The following is a 26042-nucleotide window of genomic DNA, read 5'->3' as shown; positions in this document are numbered from 1 at the left end:
ACAAAATACTACTCCCTCCGTCCCCCTGAGTTGTATACATTGAGGGACGGGGACGCGGCACGGACTTTAATGCTCTTGAAAAGTGTAGTTGTGCAATCTATTTTTAAAATTTTTCCTTTTTGAATTAAAGTTTGGATGCTATATTTTTATAAAAAAAAAGAAAATCTCAAAAATAAGTTACGGAACTATATTTTATAAGAGTATTGAAATGCGTGTCGAGCAGTTAAAAAGAAACGTATAGAATTAAATGGGACGGAGGGAGTATTAATTTACAAGGGTTCGACTGTATATTTATTGCAAATCTCGCCTTTATTTCCACTGGTTGCTTGTTTTATTGCTTAAAAACAATTGTACGTCTAATTAAGAAATTGGCAATGCTCCGGCAGTCATTGTAGCCCCTAGCCCCCTACAACGGGAAAAAGAAAAGGAAAAAGACGTTCGGAAATAATATTTCAGCTTCTTTGTATGCCTAATGCACTTGAAAAATAGGTTTTTGATTCAATGATAAAGAGGAAATTAAGATTTATAGATTAAATTTGGCAATGCACTCATTGGCTCATGAAGTAATTGAAAGGCAGAAATGCCGATATAATATCCTTTCACTTGATTTCAAACAGGGAATAAAAGTTATATCCACCGTCCAGAATATTTTTCTGCTTGTTATATAATACACTGTAGTTGCAACTAGCAACTCCTGTTGCATCACGACAAGAAAATTGCGGAGCTAATTTGATTATTATATATTTATTTAAGCAAAAACAGATACTGTGTATAACAAGATCTTCAAAGTCTTGCCTTGGCCAGTAGCTAGAAGCGCCAAAGTGACTGATCGCCGGGAGTGGCTCCGGTCAACCATGTCTGATGCACTTGGAGCCAAGTGAGCCCTTCTGCGACGCTCACATCCTGAGACAAACGAGAAGATATTTCAAACACGATTTTTTGATCAGATTTTGTTCTTGATTTGTGAGAAATTGAATTTTACCTTTGAACTTAATAATGCAGTGGTCAAGCAGCCAGATTGCTCTCCACCTACAAAAGTTGATTGAGTCATTAGAAATATCCAACATAATGAATAATATCTTATTATATAGAATGAAAACATTTCTCCCCATTGGGTACTTCATTGTAATATTAAGGTTTTGGCTTTGGTGTCATTTCTTTCTTTCATGATTGTTCAGTGTGGGAATTTTAGAGAATAGAAAGGGAAGGGAACATTTGTACAAAATCAATCCCCGAGGCTCATGTTTCAGTAGTGCACAATATATCCCTCAATTTACAAAAGCACCGATTACTCCCTCAACCAAACACAACTTTTAACAGATAGATGCACACAGATTCTACAGCTATATGCCCTCACATCAGACTAATCATCTTGAATATGGAAAGGTGAATAAAAGATCCACAATACATTGCCTACGTATATGCAAATATAGAATACAAAAGCCTTTGTATTGGTGAAAAATGATGATCCGAAAGTTTTAATGAGTTTGGACTACCTATGTCATCTCATCTTCTTTACTTTAAGTTGAATTCCTAATTTTTATGTGGGCAGGCGACATGCTGAGTTCACCTACATTCTGAATTCTTTCACAATGTTGCAATTTATAACAAAATTGGTTTATCATACTTCAGTATCACTGCAAAAGTAAGCAACTATGCTTGTGCCTTTTACTATATGTATATTTAAGTGCTTGGGAACCATTCCTGTTTGCACATTAAGCTTAGCAACAGTTAAATCAAGTTAGATTGACTCGAGTTTTAGCACCGACATGATTCTATATACCTACACTGCAGAGCTTACTATTCAAGAACTTGATAAAAAATTGTTCTGTACCTGTCCCTATATAACGTGACCATTTGCCCATTGCCTATGTGTTAGAAAAAAGCCGGTGAAAATTATCACCAGCATAAATGGTGATGCAAACTTGAGATTGCTGGTGATATAGTTTTTGATACCTACCAGCTTTCGCCTAAATTATTTCCAAAATTTATATAGTATATATATTTAAGATAATAATGCAGCTAAATTTGAATGAATCATAAATGTCAGCCAAAATACTGATTATATACCAAAATGAAACAGGCAACAGGAATATAAGGACCTATAGGCAAAAATGGAAGCTTACCAGATATTTCCCACTTCTTAAATCTCACAATCCATATGTGCGAGCTAACCTGAGTAGAGAAAACTTGATCCACCCAAACCCGAAATTGCTTCCCTTGTTTGTCTCCGTGACACTGTCTCAATGCATCTACACAATCATGAAGAGGTTTCTCAAAACCAGATGGGTGGACATAAAAACCGGATGGAGCCTGCAGAGCAAAATAAAGCATCATGAAACAATTTAACCAGAGATGCACGTAAAGCATGACACTAGAAACCACTGCATAACAGCAGACCAAGGCCAAAATATTAATAGTACAATGTTCTACTGAGCATACAGAATTACTAGTACTGAAAGATATCCCAAAATTATGACTTTTCTAGTGTGGCAATTGTACAAAAAAAAAAAAAAAAGTACGAAAAACCTGCCCGGATAAATAATCAGATTGACCACATACCGACCACTGGAAATTAAAAGAACTAGTCTAAACAGTAGCACTGTGTCAGCAGCACCAGCAAGAAACAAAAATTATTATGAAGAATCACTATGATGCAGAGTTATACTTCTCCTCATCTTGATTCATATGGACTTAATTAAAAAAAAAATATGAAAGAATCACACTGAATATCAAACAAAACACAAAACAATTGGAAGTTGCAGCTATATCACCGCAAGTATTTTGAGCAGTTCATCTTATATTTAAGTATCAGTGTAGTTCTAAATTTACACGTCAGTTCTTACTGAAACGGCCTCAGATAAACCTAGGAATGCAGTAACCAAATGCAAGCTACCTGCCACTAAGACTTGTATAGAAAAATGTCTATAGCACCTAAGCTTTAATAATATTTGGCATCCAAATATCCAAAGTGTAGATGTAGCATTAGTATGTTAATTTTTGTCAAATGAACAGAAGTGAGAGTACAGAGAAAATACATACACAAACTCCTTTCAGATTTGACAAATAGATCTCAGACTTCTCAGCCTCTGCACGCCGCCATCTCTCAAAAAATAAGTAAAATTTTACTACTTCATATGCAGGATCGAACTTCTCTAAACTGGTATCTGACAGATCAGTGACATCTCTGGGTGATATATTTGGTCCCAGACTAAAATGACCAATGGCTTCTATAATACCCCCTGCACACCTCTCAGTTGCATGAATTATATTTGGGTTGTCTTTAGCGTTTGCAGCATGCCACTGCAACAATTCTTCCTGGGCATTACTGACCTGTAAAATTATGAATTCCCTTCATAAACATACAAGGAAGCTCACAAACAGAAAGAAGAGATGATGAGGTAGAAGAACTACTAACCATGACTCCATATATTTCAGGAATACTGAAAAGCTCAGCATCATTACCAGAGTCCCCACAAGCAAGGGTATTTTTAGGAAGTTTTCCTTTGGACCTTAACTTTTTCAGCAGATAAGCAAGGGCCTGTCCTTTTCCAGCACCTTGTGGCAGTATATCCAAATCTATCCCTCCACTGTAAATTATTTTAACATCCAACTACAGAAAGCAAAGAAGAATCGCAAGGAAAAGAAAGAAGCATCTCATTTAGAAAAAGAATAAGATCTACAATACTATGAAGTGACACAAAACAACAATAATAATCCAGATTGCAGCCTAAAGGTCAATCTTACCCCATGTTTTATAAAACTCTCAGAAAGAGCTTTTGTAACTTCTTGTGCCTTATCTTTCTGAACATAAAAGCTAACCTTGTGTGGACGTTGTTCAGTTTCGGGCTGCATGACCCAAATAAAACAATTGCATTAACATTCGATGTATAAAACAAGTTGCTTGAAGTAGGCAATCATATCAGATCTTTTCAAATTTGAGTAAATGCTGTCTAAGTATTAAATCAAAACTCGCTTCCCATGCATCGAGTATCCTAAATGCCAAAATTTCATATTGTAAGAGTACACATATAATACCTGAAGAGTAAGTTCAGGATATTTGCTTGCTTCCTCTAAGACGATCTTCTTGTCCCACTTTTGGTTCAAAATTTCGACCCAACCATCATCTGGAATCATAGAATTTCCATATGTGATCTCAGTTCCGACGGACATTATAGTAACATCAGGTGTTAGCATAGGCTTCTCTTTCCTTAACTCCTTGTACAATGTAAGCGACCTTCCAGTTGAGAACACTAGTAAACAATCTTCACGATACTTGGCTTCCCATAGGGCATTAAACCTTAGCAAAGATAGATTTTCTGGATCATGATGATCAACCTACAAAGAAACTTTCCCGATAAGACACAGCAGTAGCAAAAGATTATAATAAGTTAACCTTTGTTTCTCACCATTGTATGATCAAGATCAGAAACTATCATAAGGCGTGCAGATCCCTTTATCCTATCCATGATTACCTAAATGACCTTGACCTGTAAAATGTAGAATTTTTATCAGTACAAGAATAGATATCAGAAACTGTTTAGTCCACTACTATGGGATTAAAAAAACCTAGAGAGACAGTAAAAATAATAATCCCCCAAAATGAACTAGAAAGGCTCTCGAAAGATTGTCCATCAGATTATTTAAAAGCATTATGTATGACAATATGAGGACTTATTCTACATAAACCCAATCGTACATGGGAATGGCATTTCATATCAGATTTTTGGTCATAGTTCAGGCCAAGAATCAACACTAACAACATCTTCACTAAAAAAATACAGTAGAATCTACAATGCACTACTCAACAGAAACTACACAGAGATTACCGCACCGCGACTGAGTGATAGTTTATGCTCTGGAACTTGAACTACATCTGGTAATAGTAAATTCTATTCAAGTTTAACTTGCCATCTAGCAAAGAACAACTCCAAAGGGTATTTTCAATTCTTTGAACCCCAGATCATGGCAAAACACATTCGAAATCACACAACTTTACTCATCTACTAACACTAGTTGCACAAAATCAAATATTTCTTAGTAAAGCGACTATCAACAATAATCATATTGCATAAAAAAGAGAACCCTTCTCCAATTTGCACAGCTGGGTTCTAAAGAAAGGCCAATTGCAGTGATTTATCCACAAAACATAAAAATGAAAACTTTATTAAATCAAGAAAACCTTTATCAATAAAACCCACATCAAATTCAACAAAAGGGGTACACTAAATTACACAGCACCACAAAGATATGTATTATTAATTGAGAGAGAGAGAGAGTACACACCAGAGAAGAAAAGGGTTGAAAGATGGAAAATCGAAGTAACTAAAAATTGGGATAATCTGTATATATATGTATGATTTAAATCTTGTGGCCTTGAAATTTGGTTGCAGATAATAATATACGTACAGAGGAGATTGTATATATTTTTTTAGGCAGTGTGATTAACTGATTATCGTGACACCCAGCAGAGCATTGGATCCATATTCTTTGGCGCTTCTTTTGTAAAGCACCGCATTTATTTTTTAGAATATTTCCTTTTTATAATATTTTATATCACTTTTTTTATATTCTCTGTTAGTAAATTCATGCTAGGGTATATTCGCTGCGAACAAAATAAATACTTAAATTAAGGCAGAGAGGTGGCACTCTAGTAGATGACAGTGTTCTGTTGTCCACACGAAACTTTTCAGATAGTTTTACTGTAGTTTCAGTATTTCTCCATAGATACAAGAAGAATTATAATGACCAAATATATGTGGCTAAGTTTTTTCTAAAAAAAAAGATTTATTCTCAAAAAAATATACAAAATTTTATTTTTTTCTGAAATAAATCTTTATTTTTTACCAAATAAACAATATTAAGCACTTCTTCTGACGCTTCTATCCAAAAAAAAGTATAAAAAAATGTATTTTTCAGAATACCCAAGCCTAAAAGATTTTTTGCAAAAATACTGTCACTTTTTGAAACAAATTGTAAAAATACTATATTTCAAAAATATTTGCAAAAATACGGTGGGTGCATATGCAACCATATCTACAGCTGCGAGCAATCACATGTGCAACCAAAAATGCTAACTTCTAAAAAATCTTTTGAAAATTATATTTAGTTACATAACATTTGGAAACAACAATGGACCTAATTTCACTTTGATGACAAGCTAAGTTTTCGATCAATTTTTATCTATAATCCAGCACATACTTTATAAATTGTACCACCAGCAAACTGATCGGCACCGCGGTCCGCAGAGCAAAGTTCATCTCACCATGGTTGCCGTCAGGGAAATTCTCGATTCTCCAGTGACGACGGAGGGAACAAGCGAGAATTAGCAAAAGATGGGAAATTAGTACGATGATCTGGTGGACGAGTTGTAACACTGTTGAGAGAGAAAAGGAGAAAACAAGAAGAGAGAGCGAGAGGCTAGAGAGCGAGAGGAGATAAGAGACAATAAGGTTGTGTTCACTTCATGAAATGGAATAAAACTATATGAACAAGTTTTATGGAGATTGGAGAAAGTATGAGGCAATAATGATTAAATATGAGTGAGTTAAAATTTTTCATGAAGAAGATGATAGGAAAAGATCATGAACAAATGGAATCAACATTCCTTTCAAAACATGTGGGCTAGATTTTTAGTTAAAATAGTTAGAATGGAATGATTGAAGGAATGAAAATTATAAACAATTTCACTAATCACTCACAATTTATAATACAAATTTTATTCCATTCTCCCTTCATTCCATTCCACGAAGTGAACACAACCTAAGAGATCGTTTATGTGCAAACTTCTGATATTCTATTCGATGAAAACGTAGATCTGCAATAATTGTGAGGACACCGTGTAGATGCAATTAATTTGTTAAAAAAGGGTACAGGTGATAAATTCCCAAAATATAAAAACTATGTTAATTTGGGATGAGCTAAAAAAAGTACGTCATTTTGAGAAGAATTGAAGTTAGTTTGAGACAATGAACACAAAAGGTCAGACAGGGAAATGCTTGGGCTAAAACTCTAGTACTCATCTGCTGTGCCTCTCTTATCATCAATGTAGTTTAAAAGTTTATTTTTTATCAACCAAATGTTTCTTTTCATGAGATTGCTCACAGTTTGATTTCAGAAAAAGGACTCGGTGTAAAAGAAACTCAAGTCATTCGAATATGGAAAATGAACAGAGGAGAAAGAAAAACAGACATTAAATATGATAAGCGCCTAAAGTAAGATTGGCTCAAGACAATTTCTTAATAATTGGACGTTTAAATCACATTCTGTCACATTCTACTATGATTCTGTCAAGACAAATCTCACATTGACTATGATTTTTGAACACTGAGTTACAATATGTCTAATCAGATCTCTTAGTGCAATACTACTGTTTTATTGGAAGTCTTGATGAAGACTAGTACATTGTGTATAATCACTGCTCTAGGTTTGGCTTCTGGCTTCATGTCTTTGCAGGGCTGCTCATCATTGATCATTATCCATTAGAGTGGTAATTAATCATTTTTTATAGGAGCTTCATCCTTCGCAGATATAGGTACGCCAAGAGACGGTAGCCAAAAACCATGGCTACCAAGGCACATATATTAGTTAATCCACTGTCTATTTTCATTCCATCCATCTGCTGAATGACATCTTCATAGTGCACTTTAAGTAGGAGTTTGTAAGTGTGATAATTAAATGAGATATGGCGGAGCCATGATATGAACACTGGAACATTCTGCAAAGAAAACGTATAATTCTCTGAATTAGTTCTGCAGAGTATGCCAATTAAGAAACTTGTGTAAAATACCTTAATTTTAAAAGTTGATTTGTATGCTTACCTTAACGAAGTATCCCCCAGCCAACATGAAGGTCATTACTGTGACAGAGGCCAGTGTAGTTGCCTTCTTCAAGTCCATCAGTGCAGCACCAATCGCTAATCCTAGCCCCTGCAATATTATAGATGTAGTAAGCATAGCAGAGATCGTTCCCGTTTCAGAATATTTCTTTGGGTAGATGAGGCTAATAAGGGAAGGGGTGGGGGGGAGGCTGTACCTGTGCTGCAACAATGCAGAGAAAGACTATAAGCATGGTAAGGAAAAATGCTTTGACACTATGTTTCAAGCCTGCCATGAAATAGACTATGCTTAGGAAAAGTAATGGCAGTAGAAGGTCAAGTGGCAGGTCGCTTGTAGTTCTAGCCACAAAATATGCACTTAGTCTGTACATGTCAGCTGCTCGTTCTTTATTCAGCATAGCTCTTTCCTGCGGAAATGTGAATATTGCTGTGAAAACTGGAAAATATCCCCAGAAGACAGCAATGAAGAACAATAAACCTGCCTGAAAGCAAAATTCTTAGGTCACATCCTAGTTTTTTATCTGGACATTGAGATATATTATTGCATAGGCAGGGAATGCTATGAAATTGTCAATTAGGATGCTTATAGTTGTTATATACTGCACCAAAAGGTGCTGCATATGTAGGCTAGTAACAGATATGTCTAATGAACAATTTCATCTAATAATCAGAAATGTCGACCTGATCGTGCAGTTTTTCTGCATTATGGCCATTAGATTGCCACCAAAGCAACCCCACAATAATTGCAGTTGTAACAATCTGGCTAAGTCTTAACCAGCTAAAGTAGTCATGCCGTCGTTCTTTGAGACCTCTCCAGAATAATATGCAAAACTGTTTCCTCCAGCTTGCCCCCCATTTTGGCTTTTCAAAATAAACCTTTGACTTAGTTACTTCATCAATGGGTACGGGAAACATAAGATTCTTCTTCTCATTTTCAGCTACACGCATCTCGTAGGCCTCCACAAGATACTGTCCAGAAATAATATATTTTCATTAATTAATATTGTTCTTTCTTCCAAATCGCAACTGTCAGCTACTCATGCCATAAAGTTATTTATTAAATAAAATCCATGAGTCATAGATCTTACGATTCTTAATTGTATTATTTAAAATTATTTACCTCATGCACCATTGCTGGAGATGGTTTCCTGTTCTTGCTTTCTCTGTCTGAATTCCCTAGTTGCACTCTGTCTTTTAATTCACCTGGGACAGAAACATCAGTCAAGTTTCCGTTTGCAAGATCCAGCAGGAATTCAGCAGGATTCATGGAAATCAGTGGAGAACATCCTATGGATGAGAAATATATCATGGCTTCTGATGCCTTGCCGAAGTAAAGCATGCTCCCTTTGCCAAGAAGGATCAATTTATCAAACTTGTGGTAAAGCCTGCTAGATGGTTGGTGAATAGTGGTAATCACTGTTTTCCCAGCCTGCCATGTTATTTGAGAATTACTTCCGCCATTAGTATACACTAGCTCTAATTATTCACAAGATTTTCCGCACTTTCAAACAAAAAAGGCTTGAGAATTTACTGAAATTTACCTCTGCTATATCTTGTAATAGTTGAATGATTCTCAAAGCAGTTGTAGAATCTAATCCAGAGGTGGGTTCATCAAGAAGCAAAAGGGAAGGGTTGATAATTATCTCATTTCCTATGCAGACACGCTTCCTCTCTCCGCCTGAAATTCCCCTGACATACGAGCCACCTATCATGCTGTCCTGACACCTGTCCACAACATTTTTCTTGCATAAAGAGATTTACAGATAAAGATATGTTCTAAGCATAACTTGTTTAGGAAATTACGACACTAAATTAGTAGCTATCACCTACCTGATTGATTTATTTTATCAAAAGTGTGCTGGTCTAACACAATTTTAATACAAAGAAAGAGGTTTACCTCTCCAATCCAAGTTCAGAGATAACATCTGTTGCCCGTTGCTCCTTCTCCTGTTTTGTTAGTGTCTTGGGTAAACGCAGTAGAGCTGCATATGTTAATGTTTCCTTCACTGTAAGATGAGGAAACAGTACATCATCTTGTGTCACAAATCCTATTCTGCAGGATGCTCCATGTCAGATAACGTACAATTCGGTGTTCATTAAACATATCTAAGTCCAGTTACTGCCAATTTAAAGTTTTTAAGGAATTTACACATGGAAACATCTATTAAAGAATGTCATACTATTATTTCATACTAGAAATCTGGTAAACTGCTGATTTTAATACTCTAGTGTGATGGATGACATCGTGTTGTTGTAATTGTACTTCAGAACATATCTGACTCTGAGTTCCTTGGTCTTATTTAGTTTTGATTTTTTTGTTAGTTCAGGTTTCTCTTGCTTATTCACTAAAGAATCTGTGATATTCACCTGCTCTTTAGAAATTTTGTATATGGCTGATCATTGTAAGTAATTGAACCCCTTTGGTTGGTCTCGACAGCCCTGCCTCCTAGAACACTCAAGAGTGTAGTTTTCCCACTTCCTGATGGTCCCATAAGTGCCAGAACTTCTCCTGGATTCACCGAACCACTTATTCCATGTAATATATTTTTCTCTGTTGAGAATGCCACTCCTTTAATGATTACCTTGTAGGTCACTTCCTTGAACTGCATAAGTATAGACAAGAATCATATTAATGCCTACATCTTCGACTCAATACGTGATCTTAAAGAGTTAAACATCAAGTAACCTATCTACTCTTGCATTGTCGTTAACTTGTACTTGCATATGAACTACCAATTATGTCCGTGAATGAATAATGAGACCGTACTCAGTCTTTAGGAAACTACGGATTGTTGAGCTTATATGTCTGTCGTATTATTCTATAGTATGTGTAACTGAACAAATAGTCCTTTCTATTGATGTTATGACACAAATTTTTGAAGCATTGTAGAAATATGAGGAAAATCTACACTAGTTGTTCCATACATGTAAGATCATGAGACTCAATATACTCCATGTTCAATGGGTCTCCATGATTTCTAGCTAAATAAACACCTCCATGCTTGCCTGTTGAAATAGATAGTAGCAAACTAAATCAATCCATATATGCTCTAGTAATCTGTTGACTCCGCGACTTATATTTCTCTATATTTAGCAGGAAACAAAATGAAAATAGCACGCCTTGATGAAAAAATTAATTACCTTGAGGTAAATTGGCAAGGTTGTCTCTGTTTGAATCTTCTTCTTTAGCGTACCAACCTCAATATCTTCTGCTGCAATAACATGTCTGATATTTGTCAGTAACTGTAGATAATCTTGAAGCAAAAATTTGATTCAAGGAAGTAAATACACTCACGAATGTCATCATCATCGTCGTCACTAAAGGGCCTTGAATCAGCAATGTCACTAGGACGAACAGTGAAGGCAGTGAACGAAAATCCCATGCTAGCACTTGAAGCTCTGCTCAGAGTAGCACCGCTGTTTAATTCATCGACATCAAATTTCATTTGAGCAGACCTTGTTTGCCTTATGTGCCTGCTGCTGCTACTACCACCACCTCCAGGTGATGCACTAATTCCTCCTCTGCTCATAGACTTTCTTGAGCTGCCCTCCATTTCAGCGGCCCCCCAGTCACTTGACACCCGCGGTGACTTCATTGTAGCTGATATCGGCTCCACTAGTTGCTCCGACTGTGCCCTCATTAGTCCGGAGGATGACCCCTTGTTCTCCATTTCTAGGTAATAATTCTGTTTTACTAAGTATAAATTTCACAAATAATGAAGTTGATAAGAGCGTAAATAGATCAATCTGGTTTCTTGTTGAGACTGCATGTGATATATACTTCCTACACGTACTGTTAGGTGCATGTAAATTACTTTGTGAAGTAAATCACATGATACTTTGCACTTTCATAACTCCCTCACCTAGAATATGGAATATTTCTTGCCTCTGATTTTGATTTTCGATTATTTTCTGGAGAAAAACAAAAGTAAGATTTAAAGAAATCGCGCTTTTCAGCCTGAAATGAATTCACCATACATTTTTTTAAGTAAAGGATGATCAAGAGAGTGAAAGGGGAGCACTTGATCTAATCTTTCAAAGCTAAAGATCCAAGGCACTTGTGTACTTATAAACAAATCAGCTCACTCAGCTTCAAAGTTACCACTAAGTTACCAAAAGACCCCTCGAGAGATCGTATTATTATATATGTATTCAATTCAATGTTGAAAGTTTGACAAGTATATACCTTTTGAACAGTTGAATACTATGTCGTAATGTTATTAAAAGTTTAATGACCTAGCGATCAGATAGCTCAAGTGTTAAGGGTTTGTCATTTGTCGTCCTCAGTTCCGTGTTCGATTCTCGCTTAATTAAACTGTCTTGTCTTTGCATTGCCGGCCTACAGGAAGAGGAATGGACAAAAACCCTAGTTACCCAAGTTGCAGGGAATCGCCTAAATTTTCTGAGTTTATAGGGGCCAAGCTACTGCAGAGTGCTGCAGTGATTGACATTTTCTTGAATACGTTTCCCATTGATCTCATAATTACCTACTCATACGTTCACTATTTGCACGATTTCGAGGATCCTATAAAATACAGTTCCATAATGTTTTTTCAATTTTTTTTAGTATGTAACATTTTTCCTTGGTTGCTGTTCTAGCACTCTCGCAGACCAGTTATCACGTACGTTAGTGTGGTGTTCTACTCCAAGTCGGATACTTAGTTCACGAGTGTTGAGTAGTAAATATCATCTGAGATGATGAGATAAAGATGACCAGAAAGTAAAAAGAGCGTGGTGTAATGAAAATGACAAAGCGGAGAAAACCTCAATGGCTTTATCACACAGCGTCGTGCCCCAGAGGACATCCCTTTCTCAGATTTGTCTCCCATTTTTCAAGACGAAACATCCAACTAAAAAGTAAGATATTGTCATGTAGCACCCCAGACTCCACTTGACACATAAAGTAGAGGTTAGAATCACTTGCAACTGTTCGATCCCTTTTCATGTTTCATCAAAAGGAGGTAAGCAGTTTCTTGCGGAAATTTTCGGTATCCAGGACTTGCAGGATGACCGCAATCCATACCCGACTAAAAAAAATCAACTCACTTGTATACACTTCTTTTAAATTTAACAACAAAAACTGCGCCTGAGTAAAAAAATTATAAAAAAACAAAAACTGCGCGAAAACGGCATATGGACACCAAATTTTGAGCCGTGCAAGTCAAGTTGACGAAGATATGAAATGTTCTGTCATGTATGGTGTTAGGTCAAGGTTAGGTTCCATATCATGTGGATTAAGCCCTGCCGACTGTTCACACAAATGAAAATGAATTTAAAAGCAACTTCATTCATCAATGCACATAAAGGCATCTTGTGGATATATCCACTTTTTGCATGAAATTATATACCAAAAGTTTTAGACAACAGTCAATCAATGTGTATGTTCAAATGTGCTTATAACAATGCATGTTATAAGCACTGCAGAAGTCTGCAGAATTACACCAGCACATAGGCAGCCTATACCGCAAATATTTAGCCGATGGAACTTCATATTTTGTCTGATCTCTACGCTGTTACCTCGACCTAATTCCCTTTTGCTTTCTATACAGACTGGGATCCTTTGGTTAGTTGTCCTGCTAAGTCCACAGAAATGTTCTGTTCTATAGGATCTGGAGTCTGCCATTGCTAAGCGTCTTTAAGGCCACCATACCATGCTACTGTAGAATTACTCATTTCCCGCATATTTCTATAAGATTAGGAACCCTGTACGCACATGCTTGGGAGGCTTACACGACTACAGTTTACTAAAACTACATCATTCAGTTAATAACTTTAAAATTATCTTGAGACAGATATAGCATTACAATTAATAGGACGCCTAAACGTTTGACCAAGACAAGACGGGAAAACACTTTCCAATCAATATACAGAGGTATTCAGCCCTCCAATGATATAATAGAATCCAGATCCGCAAATGAAAAATAAGTAGCTGCCAAGCCTGTCGTAGTATCATATTTACATAAGCATTGCCCAACTACCATTCCATCAGATGGCCATTCCTTGCCTGAACTAACTAGTAATTAGGTGTCGAGTACTAGTCAGCACATTGAATAATTGAATCACAAGGAGTGCAAATGCAAATTTAATTCAAAAATATATTCCACTCACAATCAGCATATTCCTAAAAGCTACTGAGTAGCTAAACACATTGTAATCATAGCGAAAAAGTGCAGAACGCACTTACATTATTGCTAAATTCTGATAGAGGAAAGCAGGCAAGTTCCCATAGAGTTTCAGTTGCCTACTAGAAAGGCAATGATTCTTTTAAATTCATACAGTATAGGTTTATTAGCTTCACAAGGTTTCACCTATCCAACACATATCATTAGATGAACATTAATAAGATAATTCATTTGTGAGTGCCACCAAGACTACAGATGAACACTATTCATAGTGTTCATTTGTTATAAGCCCCAACAAAACATTAGATGAACACTATTCATAGTGTTCTACAGAAGTATAAGGCTAAGACTCCTAACTCTCCAATACGTATTTAGAAGCATTTCAGTAAGAAACTAACTGGGAAGCCATTAGTTATAAGCCCCCTAGTGAATACAATTAGTGACCTGAGAGATGGGCCTAAAGTGGCAAGATCCAAATCCACTAGCTGACACACGAAAAAGAGGATGCTAAAACACATAGAAGTCATTCTGGTATGCACAACTACATGGCACCACTGTGCCTCAAACAAATGCCTGTGGAGTGCCACCAAGAACCAGTCAGATGAAGTAAAAAATATATACTGTTCCCTACAAAGAATTAGCAGTTACTATATAATAAGATGATAACTTAAACAGAGGATACAGTGTGGTTGTGCGTATTGTTCGGGTATGCTGGGATTTGGGAGGAGATTGGGCTTCCCAATTTGGCAAATGATCTAGTAAACGAAGCACTCTTCACTTTATAAGGTATCTAGATTAGATAGTAATCAAATGCACAACGAGGTAATCATAAGCATAAATTAGTTACATAATCACCACAAATATGCAATCTTATGCTCCCCTTTTTAGTGCAGTATTATATTCTTCTTCACACATTTAAGTTGCTAATATACTCAAAGCTATAAGCAGCAGTTAGATGTGTATCAGCTAATACTGTCCAAGAAGTCAGAATTTACAGATAACTGAAGCAGAACTACAGAAGTATCTGAAAGAAATGAAAAGGGCTAAAATGACTACAATCCCAAGGGTAAGGCTGGGCAGGGAAATTAAATTTACAGATTGGCAGAAAATACTGTGGAAAACTATAATGGGGCTAAAATTCTGATCACTCTCACATAAGCCTGAAAATTATGCATTTTAAGTTTCGAGTTACAAACTAATTGTCAGCAGCTGTACACCTATTATGTGGGTTGGTAAATCCAATAATCAAGAATGACGGACCTTATATGCATCCCTTAACCCGATGCTTTGCCATTTTGCAATCCCTTGTCAATTCCAGTATCTTGCATCATGTCCACGAATTCATTGTAATCGATACGCCCATCCTGAAAAGCAAATTTCCATATGAAGCAATCTTTGGTAAAGTGATATTATTTTTGGAGGATAGGGAGAATAATCAAGATTTCGGAGGGTGAATAAGTACATGGTCCTTGTCAACTTCTTGCATGATTACTTCTAATTGAGCGCCTCCTAAGCCAAACTTCTCACATGCCTGTTGAAGTTCATCAGCAGTAATGTACCCACTCCCATCTTTGTCGAAATATGAGAATGCTGCTAACAAGTGATCCTCCTTATGCGCTTTGTTTAGATTGAGCATTGCAGCTACAAATTCAGTGTAGTCAATGGTGCCACTGTTGTCAAGATCCGCCTATAATTTTTATTTGGAATGTCAATATTGAAATTCAGATAGGGGAGTATGTCAAAATATATCAAATTTTGAGAGCAACACAGGTGACAGGCCAAACATCATAAAAGAATTATACGAAGTGATTCAGCCAGTGTAAAATAATCTTATTCATGCATCAAATGTAAATATCCTATCATACTTCATGTACTTGCCCCTGGATGCAGGAGAAAAAACGAGGGGGGCTCAAGATAGTAGTAAAATATCCAAAATTATTTATATGACATGAATGCTCCGGTTAAAAAGACAAAAATGAAAAAAAACAGAGAAACAATATGCCTACAGAAGAGAATTTTTAACTTTCATAAAGATAAAGAATGAAATATTCTGAGAAGAAGTTGCATATGCAAGAGTTCAAAGAGAACAATAAGAAACATAACTTTAACCACCCAAAGTAAGAGCATCTCCAACCTTGAAGACCCCTTAGCTAAAATCTTAGTTGTCATACCAAAAATAAAGTTATAGCTAATGGCTTCAAAAATTCAAGCTCCAACCATCCCCACCTGTTATCTATAATTATAGCCAACCTCCTATGGATTACTATATTTGTCGATCCGCTACAGGTCTGTAAGAAAATCTGTAGTAGGATTACACATCACTTATTACCATATTAAAGTTATATATTCTATTTATAACTTCCAAAATATTAATGACATACTATTTTTAAATTATAGCCAACCAATATAGTCAATACCATCGAAGCAAAATTTCTTACAGGTTAAGCAAATTTTACATAATCTCTTACAGGTTCAATTTAGCCAACCATTATAGCCAACGCCGTTGGAGATGCTCTAACAATACTAAATACATATTGAAATCCAGGGGGGGTCTGTGGACCCCGTTGGACCCCTGGATCCGTCTCTGCTTACCCTAGCTCAGTAATGACCGCAATGGAAAATTTAAGCCTTAGACTTATTTTGATTCAAATTAATTTACAGATAAACATTTTCAGTTACCAGGCCAAATATCTCTTAACTAATTTTTAGAGCATTAACAGAAAATTAATAGTGTGAAAGAACTTTCCTAAGCGTTCAATGTAACTATTGCATGAACAAGGGCGGGGAAAACCAATTCGTGGCCCTGTGCGAAATCTCAAAATTGGACCCTTAATTTTTATTTCAATAAAATTAAATATTTCATTTAAAATAAGATAAATTATCAAAACATGTTATAAACAAGAAATATACTTCAAAATTTCAGAATTACTCTTCTTACATAGAAAGTCAACGATGTGCTTTTTGCAATGTATGTTAACAACTAAAATTTAACTCATTAATATAGTTAAAACTCAGTATTCAACCAACATTTGAAAAAACTTTATAATAATTTTATAGTAAGTAACTAATTTTTTTTGTTCAATACATATATATACACAGAGTTACAAATTTGCGGGCCCTTTTTTTGAGGGCCCTCTGCTCCGCCTCTGTACATGAAAAGAAAAGGCACCAAGCACTAAGATTCTAATATGTCCTTTAACCACTAATTAATTCTTAGTATCTGCTTTTCTGACCAACTTCTTAGATGTATACAATTACTAGACTCCATGTCTGATGCAAGCTAATTTTTCATGATGTGTATGATATTAATCTATTAAATGAAAAAATAGTATGCACTTACAGATTGCAACAAGTCATTAATTTCTGACTCCATAAGATTGGCTCCGACTTTTTCTAAACCTTTTTGCAGCTCTTCAAGTGTAATATTTCCACTATTGTCCGTGTCGATCATCTTAAACATCTCTTTCAATCCTGCAATTTCCTCCTCAGACAAACTCTCTGCAATTATCTGCAAAAAAAATAATCACTGGTAAGTTTAAATAGAATAGCTGGATGAGGATTTTGGACAACTATACTTAATACGCGAATCAGGTTCCTTTTTCTAGAAAAGTTTTAATATAAAATGGGACAAAGATGTAGAGATGGAAAACCATAAATTGGTAACAGAATGTTATGACCGGTAACGTACTTCTCTAGAGGATCATATCACAAACTGAGCAATTTCATTGGTAACATTAATTACAGTCCATTTACAAGATAATTTAATACAAGAAACGACTCAATCCTGTAACAATGTATGCATTAAAATTTAAAGGTCTTTATTTAGGCCAAAGAGTCAGATGCGCACTAGTATACAAGATTTCTTAGCAGTTATTATGCATTAAGAAAGAGATGTACGCCAATAGAAGGGTGCTGACAGAGAAATGATTTCAACATGCCACAAATTTGAAAAATTGTATATATAAGCCTTTAAGGGCTTGTTTGTACATACTCTAATGGCAATCTTCTTGAGCTTATGCATTGCTGAAAATCGCTTCAAACGACTCAAAACAGCAGAATCAATAGGTTTATCTGGAGCCGAACCATCAACCTTTACCCATGGGTGGCCTGGGAGTAAATAATCATTTTGGCATGATATCAATGGAATCAGATGTTATACGACAAGAAGTAAACATTGCCAAGTTCCATATTAATTAACTAATATAGTATAATGCAACACCTAAAATAGTTTTGCTAGATGAAATAATACTGGATTTGTGCATGTGATATCTAATTTGTAACTTAATTATAGAGAACATGCACGTAGTTTCTTTTGAGTTTGAAGATGTGTAGTGGATTACGCTCGGATATTATTAAGAAAAGATTTAGCGCCCTTCCGTTAAGCTTAAAGCGCAAACATATTCTCTTAAATTTTCTAGCCCTGATAGAGAAGCTCAAACTGATTCAACAATAGTATTTTATTCAAAAAGTCCAGGTAACTATATATTATATACACAGAGGCCAGAGCCTTCGCGATTATATTAGTTAGTTAAGAGATACACATGTATTAATATTTTCTGTTGGAATTCCGCTGGAGAATAACATTTAATTAAAACTCATTATTTGGTAGTCAGTCTACAAAGTGACTCTAATATGAAATAGCAGATTTACATATACTTACATAGAACTTCATGAGCAGTTAGACGCTTGCTAGGATCTCTTACAAGCATTTTTCGGACCAAATCTTTTGCACCCTCTGATATACTAGGCCATGGTTCTGATACGAAGTCAAGTTCTCCTTTCAAAACCTGCTCAAAAATTCCTTGCTCCGTCTCTGGTTCCAGAATGCCAGATATTCATGTTAAAATAAATTAATGCATATCACAAGAAAATTTTTGAAAAGAAACCAAGATCTTACCATCCCAAAATGGGGGGACCCCACTAAGTAATATGTATATGATAACTCCCGCACTCCATATGTCACATGGTTGACCATAAAACTTCCGCAACACCTCTGGGGCAACATAATATGGGCTCCCAACCACGTCCGTAAACATTTCACCTGAATGGTAAAATATTAATTGAAACTGCTCTTAGAATGTTGTACTGTAGCAATCTCTAGTATCAGAGCACATGAAGCAGGTTTGACTGAATTTTTTCAAGTTTTGTTGGACTGAATTTTTTCAAGTTTTGTTGGTATGAAAAGCAAAAGGATCATGACTGTAAGTTCATCCATAAGAATTTTGTTCGATTGAAACTTTTACATGAGCAACAATATAGAAATTGAAAGGATACTGTTAGTAGAGGCAAGGTGCACTAAGTTAAATTAGTAATGAAGTGCCAAATCTTGTTACAACTACCTTACTGCGCTAACTTTGAGGATGCAGATTAAAGTACTTGTTGTTAAGACTAGATCTTTCTTACTTATCATCAATCTCTGTATCAGATTGGTATATTTAAGATTTTAAGTCTCTGTATCTTAAAGTTACTACCTTGTAGTCCTGACTAGTTGGATCCGCATCCGGTACCATATTATTTACTTATGGTAATTCCACTGGGTCATTCACCTAAAAACCTCGGTCTCCATTCTCTACCTTATTAGGCTTATAAATGGTTATGCGAATTATCTATTCCTGTATCCACAACAAAAAGGTACAAACATGTTCTACATAACCATCCACTGTGAGCAAAATAATTCATTCTTCTTAATCTGGTTTTCCACTTTAGTCTTTATATATGATATGGACAATATAATTAAAAATCACGTAGAAAAGAATACCTGGCTTAAAGAAAACTGAAAGCCCGAAGTCAATTGTCTTAAGTGGAGCCTCCTCTTCCTCATTGACGAAAAGAAAATTTTCAGGTTTCAAATCTCGATGCAGGACACCCAATGAATGACAAGCTTCTACAACATTTACAATTACTCTAGCAAGTTCAGCAGCCTTTCGCTCTGAATAATGCCCTCTCTGTATAATTCTATCAAAAAGCTCTCCACCTGTACACAACTCCATAACAACATAAACTGCAACAGCATCTTCATGCGCAGCTACAATAGATATGACATTCGGATGTCCCGCCAAATGGTGCATTATCTGAATCTCCCTCCTCACATCTTCCACATCCTCTTTGGAAACCAACTTCCTCTTCGCAATAGACTTACACGCAAACTCCTTCCCACTCTTTTTCTCTGTACAAAGATGCGTCGTACCAAATTGACCTTGTCCAAGTTTTTTCCCAAGACTATAAAAATCCTTCAAATTCCCAGATTTTGTCTGTAAAACCGATGCCACCTGAAGTCCAGCACTGGCCACACGCTTTATCTGTTTGGCAGCATCATTGTCGGGCTTAGTCGTCTTATCATCACTAACCTGTTTAGCCTCATTCTCGGCTATTTTAACTTGTGGTGGCGGTTTTTGCTGAGTCTTAGAAGCCTCGGATTCGTCAATTGATTTAGAAGAATTACTTTTATCCTTGTCATTATCAGCAGTACTGTCAGGAGGAGGAAGCCTAGGTTTCCAAACTGCAGCTGTAACAGTTTGAAAGAATCCAGATGGGGCCCCTGTGGGTCCAGCGCACGTATTACCCATCAAACACCTATCTTATTAAATTTTTCCTCCCCACAACATATGTCATAACATTCTATCTTTTTCATCATGCCTATAATAATTATGCATCACAAAAATTCAACTGTCTTCAAAACCTTATTTCAGAGCACAAAAACAAATCTATAGCCAATGTTGAGTATCTATAATCAGTGATCTCCGAATATAAAAAAAACCTATAATTTATTTAAAAAAACATGCAAACATACAGATGAAACGTTCTGGGATTGATATATTAAAAAAACAGTCGGACCATAAATTTAAAGAATTAGGTAGCAAACCATCTAACTTTTGTAGCTTGATCGATATCTGTATGCATGCAGTCTCCAATCTCCCAAACACATAAAAATTTCTTTTTAGAGAGTTGGGAAGGAAGGTGGATTTTGGGTAATTATTTATCAATCAAGGGTTCTTTGGTTTATGGTGAATAACTTTCATCAACGTTTGTTTCAACATATGCTAGTGTTCCTTTTTTTTTTTTTTTTCAGAGGATGCGATGCTGGTGATTAATTGTAATTTAAAAGATATACAGTAATGTAATAAATTGAAATTTATATTTGTCTTAAAATTATTGTAACTGAGAGTTGGAAAAAAAAACTTTAGAAACAAAGCAAATAAAATGTTGTGCTACATTGTGTTTTGTTATTAAAATTAAAAATTACAGAATATACTATTATTTTATTTTAAATATTAAATTTTGTATTATAATATCTGAATATATCACAATATATGTAACTAATTAATAAAAATTTATTATTTCTTTTTCACTCTCCTCACCAACAACTCTCTCCTCTATATCATTGTCGGTCACCAAGTTTCAAAGATCATCACTGTCATACTCACTCTCATTCTCGTTCTCTTGCTACATGGCTACTTCGGCTAGTCCAAGTCCTGCCCCCAATGCACCAAACCATTCTATTTCATCATCCAGACATCCACACATTGTCAGCAAAAAGCATGTCATCGCCTATTATGGAGTTCTGAGTCAACAAAATTAAAATCCTCCTCTAATTCATTCATATTCAAATCTCTGCCTCACTTACATCACTCACCCCTTCAAAGTTTGCTTCAAAATCCTGATTAGAATGTTGCACATAAACATCTATTTTGTTATCATTTTCCATAGCAAAAGACGACATGCATATCTGTTATACTTGTCTTAATTTTTTATAAAGCCAACCCTCCATCCATCTCTCTCGGAGGAATCTTATAATATAGACACCACAATCTCCCGTAACTAAGACCTTTACTCCATTCTCTCAGACTCTCCATATTAACTTCCTCGTGGTGATCTCGAAAATGATAGACAGTAACAATGCCCCCAACATATTCAGTTGTGGGAACCAATACAACCTTCCCCCATGAAACTTAGTGAATATTAGCATCATCATCTTTTAATCACAAAAACAAAATAATTACATATGAACATAATCATATATTTCAAACACAACAAGCCCTATGAAATTGATACATATACTGGGGTGATAATCACATAATCTATTATATATATAATAGACCAACATGCCACATTTTATTCACCATGTAAATTACTCCTTTAACCCTCTCTTTCATTAATACACATAATTAATAACTTGCTTAATACCTCTTCCATTAATACATATAATTAATAGCTTGCAATTATTACGCATAATTATATCTAAAACTTTAATAAGTACAGTAATTAATGTTTTTACATGCTTTATTAATACATAAAATTAATATTTGTAATTAATATGTATGATTATATCTCACATATTAACTTATTCATAATTAAATTGTAAATAATATGTTAATTATTAATGTGTAGGTAATTAATTACATCATCAAAGCATGTATAACCCTAACTTATTTATAGTAAAAAAAATTAATCTAATTTCGCATAATTTTTAACAAAAATACCTTGATTAAGTTTTTGGATGAATGCTTATCTAAATTATCCAATTTTCAGCAATATCTGACCAAAATATGAATATTCAGTATAAAAGGTCCTAAATATCAACAAGATACTTCAATGTTAGAGGAGTATCAAAATTTCACAACCAGTTGAATATCAAGGTGGAGCTCCACCAGTAGGTGTAAATCATTGTGATAATTTGCTCGCATTGTGAGTTATTTCTAATTCACATTAATGGTTATTGTAACGCTCAAATAATAAAAGACATGTTTGCATCGGACTATAACAACATGGAGAGAGTCTTTACCATTTGCAATATTGTCAGACGGTGAGAAAAATAGTAATATTCTTTCACGCGTATGAGAGCATGCACGTGTGTAATAATTAATCAAAATATGAATATTCAATGAAGTGGGCCAAATACCACAAATTATTTTACTGTAAAAAGATTATTATGAGGATACGTCACAATTAATTGAGTATCATGTGATATTTCATTAGGAGTGGAGCAATATATATTTATAAAAGTTTAATTAAATTCTTGGGTGAATGCTCGACCAAAATACCCAAATTTCAACAATATATGACCAAAATATGATTATTCCATAAGATGGGGCCCTAACTACCCGACATGCTCGTGCCCGGTCAAAATATCTAATTTTCAACAATATTTTACCTAGATATGAATATTTAGTAAGAATGTCCCTCCATACCTACAAGATATATCATTGTCGGAGTATTGTCATGATAATACATGACAACCAGTTAAACGTCAATGTGATACTCCACTTATAAAGGAATATCAGTATGATACATTACTCACATCATTATAAGGAGAGCTATTTTCAATTCTTATTGATGGTTAGTGCACCGCCCTATAATAACAACAATACAAACCTAACGCTTGGACAACGACGAGAATAACAACATTCACCTACGCGTATGAGAACATTCCCGTGTGACCATGTCTCAATAATATTTAACCAAAATATGAATATTTAATAAAGAAGTTCCTAAATATTTATAAAATATTTGACTGTAAGAGTATTATCATGGTGATACGTCCAATTAATTAAGTATCAGGGTGATACTCCAATGGTAGAGTAGTATCAGTGTGATATTCCACTCGGACCGAAGCGGCTTATATCTTTATAAAAACTTAATTAAATTCTTGGGTGAATGCTCATCCAAAATACCCAATTAATTTTCAACAATATTTGACTAAAATATGAATATTCAGTAAGATAGGGCCCTAAAAACCCGGCATGCCCTCAACAATATTTAACCAAAATAAGTATATTCAGTAAGGAAGGCTCTAAATACCGGCAAAAGTTTTGACTGTAAGAGGCTTAACATGATGATATATCATAACCAGTTGAGTATCAGGGTGATACCCCACGGATAGAGCAGTATCAGTATATTTCCAACCATGAGTGGAGCGACATATTTATAGACTTAATTAAATTTTTGAGCAATTTTCCGGCCAAAATAATCAATTTTCAACTATATTTAATCAAAATATAAATATTCAATTAGAAGGGGACTTAACTACCCACAAAATACTCTAATATCGGAGGAGTATCAGGATGATACGCCACAACCAGTTGAATATAAAAGTGATACTTTACTAAGGGGAATCTTAAATATCTACAAAAATTTTACTATAAGAAAATTATCATGATGACATGTCATAACCAGTTACCTATCAAGGTGATACTCTATGTGTCGAGGAGTATTAGTGTGATATTCCACTAACAGTGAAACAATATATTATAAGTTTAATTAAATTTTTGGGTGAATTATTGATCGAAATAATCAATTTTTTTTAAAAAAATTGATAAAAATATGAATATTAAGTAAGAACGGGACTTAACTACTCACAAAATGCTTTATTATCGAAGGTGATTGAGGAAGATACGCCACAATCAGTTGAATATCAATGTTAAACCTCATTGGTACAAAATATCATTGTGACACTTTGCTTACATTGTTTTAAGGACAACTATATCTAACTCAAATTAACAGTTATTGCAAGCTAAATAATAAAAGACATGTTTATACTGCACTACAATAACAAGGATCTAAATTTAATCTCCTTTATTCTTGTTATCGTCGAACGATAACAAGAATAACAATATTCATCACGCATATGAGAACATGCCCGTGCCTCGCACGGGCTACAGTGCTAGTTCATATTAAAATAAGGAAGAGGGTATTTATTTTTTAAAATAAAGAATTCAAAAAAATACATATAACAAAAGCCGTAATTAAGGACTGTGCGTTACATGTACACTCAGTGTTCTAAAAGTCGGCGATTAATCGGGATTAATCGCCGATTAATCGCTGTTCGGTCGGCCACCGTCTCGATTAAGCGTTAATCGGTGAAAAAATCGTTTTTTCTGAAAATCGGGATTAATCGGAAAAAATCGGTCAAAAATCGGTGAATTTAAAAAAAATTAAAAAAAGTGAAAAAATTTTAAAATTTTAAATTTAAATAAAATAAAAGGCACAGAAAGACAAAACACATAAATTAAATTTGTTTTTATTACGTTTCACTCTTTTAATATTAACTTCCAAACTCTAATTACTTAAATTTGCAATATATATTCCTTAGCAGATTGAATCAAATATATGAGATGACTAGGCTTGTATATGTATATAAAGGCATGTTTTGGGTTATAAAAAATCATTACTCTTTTGATTTTATATAATTATAAATCTATACTATATATAATTTTATAAATATATATATATAATTTAAAAATAATATTAAATTGATTACGATTAATGATCCGATTAATCACTCCGATTAATCTCCGATTATCCGATTAATCGCTGGACGGTGCCCTCACCGACTAAGTCCGATTCCCGCTTTTTACAACACTGTGTACACTATAGACCGCACTTCATCTTTCTCCTTTTTTTTTTGCATGAAAGCTTGAACAATTCGTTAAGGAGCGGGATAGAGTAAAAGATTTCTTTTCGAGGGACTCTCTTACACCTTTTCTCATTCAACAAAAAAAAAGAGGCAATGTCGTGGCCATAAACTAGTAGAAGAGAGCAGTGAAGAGCTCATTTCACTGCTTCCCACATCTCTGAAAACTCTTTTACCCCTATTACTCACAGAAAAAGTAAATAACCAAACTAAACAGAAACCCCCCATCTCTAACCGATGGAAGAGGGGCAGCAATCCAAAAACAAGAGATGGCATAGCTCGAGTAGAGTTAATAGTTTCGAAACTTTTAATTAATCCTAGCCGGGTTAGAGCCATACATAGTAATAGCATGTCCCAATGCTATCTTCCTCAGGGTTGTTCAATATGATCTTGTTTTGGGGGAGGATCCACTAAATGGACCAATGTAGCACTGTCGAGTCGATAGATTCTCTTATTCATATTAACAACTACTCTAGTGGGCTCAACTCGGCTCATTTATGTTTATACTTCCTGATTTGAAATTTACTAAACACATTGTCCTGAGCTAATTTGAGTACTCAAAGAAAATCCCTACCCCCTTCTCTCTCAGCCCCACATTGATAATCCACCCATAAGACTAAAACATTACTAAAATCATCCAGACATTTAGCGAAGAATCGAAGAAAAAAGAGAA

At 35.0% G+C, this 26042-nt stretch overlaps 3 protein-coding genes across 6 annotated transcripts; all 3 read right to left on the bottom strand.

The window, feature by feature from the left end:
* Positions 1 to 564: 564 nt before the first annotated feature.
* LOC108223892 (sucrose-phosphatase 1) lies at positions 565 to 5516 on the bottom strand. Its single transcript, XM_017398346.2, has 9 exons — positions 5287 to 5516; positions 4410 to 4490; positions 4039 to 4338; positions 3748 to 3849; positions 3419 to 3613; positions 3043 to 3333; positions 2127 to 2313; positions 983 to 1029; positions 565 to 903 (listed from the first exon to the last, which is right to left on the bottom strand). The coding sequence occupies exons 2-9, from the start codon at positions 4467 to 4469 to the stop codon at positions 808 to 810; spliced, it is 1278 nt and encodes a 425-aa protein (XP_017253835.1). The 5' UTR covers positions 4470 to 4490; positions 5287 to 5516; the 3' UTR covers positions 565 to 807.
* Positions 5517 to 7227: 1711 nt separating this feature from the next.
* Positions 7228 to 11920, bottom strand: LOC108220823 (ABC transporter G family member 22). Of its 4 annotated transcripts, none has more exons than XM_017394684.2 (10): positions 11133 to 11920; positions 10979 to 11046; positions 10205 to 10440; positions 9735 to 9890; positions 9379 to 9562; positions 8958 to 9266; positions 8519 to 8806; positions 8035 to 8319; positions 7821 to 7928; positions 7228 to 7717 (listed from the first exon to the last, which is right to left on the bottom strand). In XM_017394684.2, exons 1-10 carry the CDS (start codon positions 11506 to 11508, stop codon positions 7505 to 7507), a joined length of 2223 nt encoding a protein of 740 aa, XP_017250173.1. In that variant the 5' UTR covers positions 11509 to 11920; the 3' UTR covers positions 7228 to 7504. The 4 variants fall into 4 exon arrangements, with proteins under 4 accessions (XP_017250173.1, XP_017250172.1, XP_017250174.1 ...); XM_017394683.2 differs by having other exon boundaries at positions 10979 to 11049; positions 11133 to 11918; XM_017394685.2 differs by having other exon boundaries at positions 8035 to 8244; positions 10979 to 11049; positions 11133 to 11917.
* A 2345-nt stretch (positions 11921 to 14265) lies between these two features.
* LOC108221997 (calcium-dependent protein kinase 20) lies at positions 14266 to 21055 on the bottom strand. Its single transcript, XM_017395871.2, has 7 exons — positions 19718 to 21055; positions 18857 to 19000; positions 18620 to 18772; positions 17951 to 18066; positions 17300 to 17467; positions 15422 to 15646; positions 14266 to 15323 (listed from the first exon to the last, which is right to left on the bottom strand). Exons 1-7 carry the CDS (start codon positions 20523 to 20525, stop codon positions 15234 to 15236), a joined length of 1704 nt encoding a protein of 567 aa, XP_017251360.1. The 5' UTR covers positions 20526 to 21055; the 3' UTR covers positions 14266 to 15233.
* Positions 21056 to 26042: the final 4987 nt, after the last annotated feature.

The sequence above is a fragment of the Daucus carota genome, chromosome 5 (genome assembly GCF_001625215.2).
Source record: "Daucus carota subsp. sativus chromosome 5, DH1 v3.0, whole genome shotgun sequence".
Classification (NCBI taxonomy): Eukaryota; Viridiplantae; Streptophyta; class Magnoliopsida; order Apiales; family Apiaceae; genus Daucus; species Daucus carota.
Note: the sequence above shows the minus strand (reverse complement) of the source record. Positions and strands in the feature narration are given on the sequence as shown.

Coding starts and splice junctions, on each gene's coding strand:
- LOC108223892 (XM_017398346.2), bottom strand. CDS start 4,469: ATGGATAGGATAAAGGGATCTGCACGCCTTATGATAGTTTCTGATCTT. Junction 1,030..2,126: donor TAAGAAGTGGGAAATATCTG/GTAAGCTTCCAT, acceptor CAACTTTTGTAG/GTGGAGAGCAATCTGGCTGC. Junction 904..982: donor CTGCATTATTAAGTTCAAAG/GTAAAATTCAAT, acceptor CGTTTGTCTCAG/GATGTGAGCGTCGCAGAAGG.
- LOC108220823 (XM_017394683.2), bottom strand. CDS start 11,508: ATGGAGAACAAGGGGTCATCCTCCGGACTAATGAGGGCACAGTCGGAG. Junction 9,563..9,734: donor TCTGAACTTGGATTGGAGAG/GTAAACCTCTTT, acceptor TGTTGTGGACAG/GTGTCAGGACAGCATGATAG. Junction 8,320..8,518: donor CAGAAAAACTGCACGATCAG/GTCGACATTTCT, acceptor TTTTGCTTTCAG/GCAGGTTTATTGTTCTTCAT.
- LOC108221997 (XM_017395871.2), bottom strand. CDS start 20,525: ATGGGTAATACGTGCGCTGGACCCACAGGGGCCCCATCTGGATTCTTT. Junction 18,067..18,619: donor AACTGCTCATGAAGTTCTAT/GTAAGTATATGT, acceptor ATTTACTCCCAG/GCCACCCATGGGTAAAGGTT. Junction 17,468..17,950: donor TCAAGAAGATTGCCATTAGA/GTATGTACAAAC, acceptor TTTTTTTTGCAG/ATAATTGCAGAGAGTTTGTC.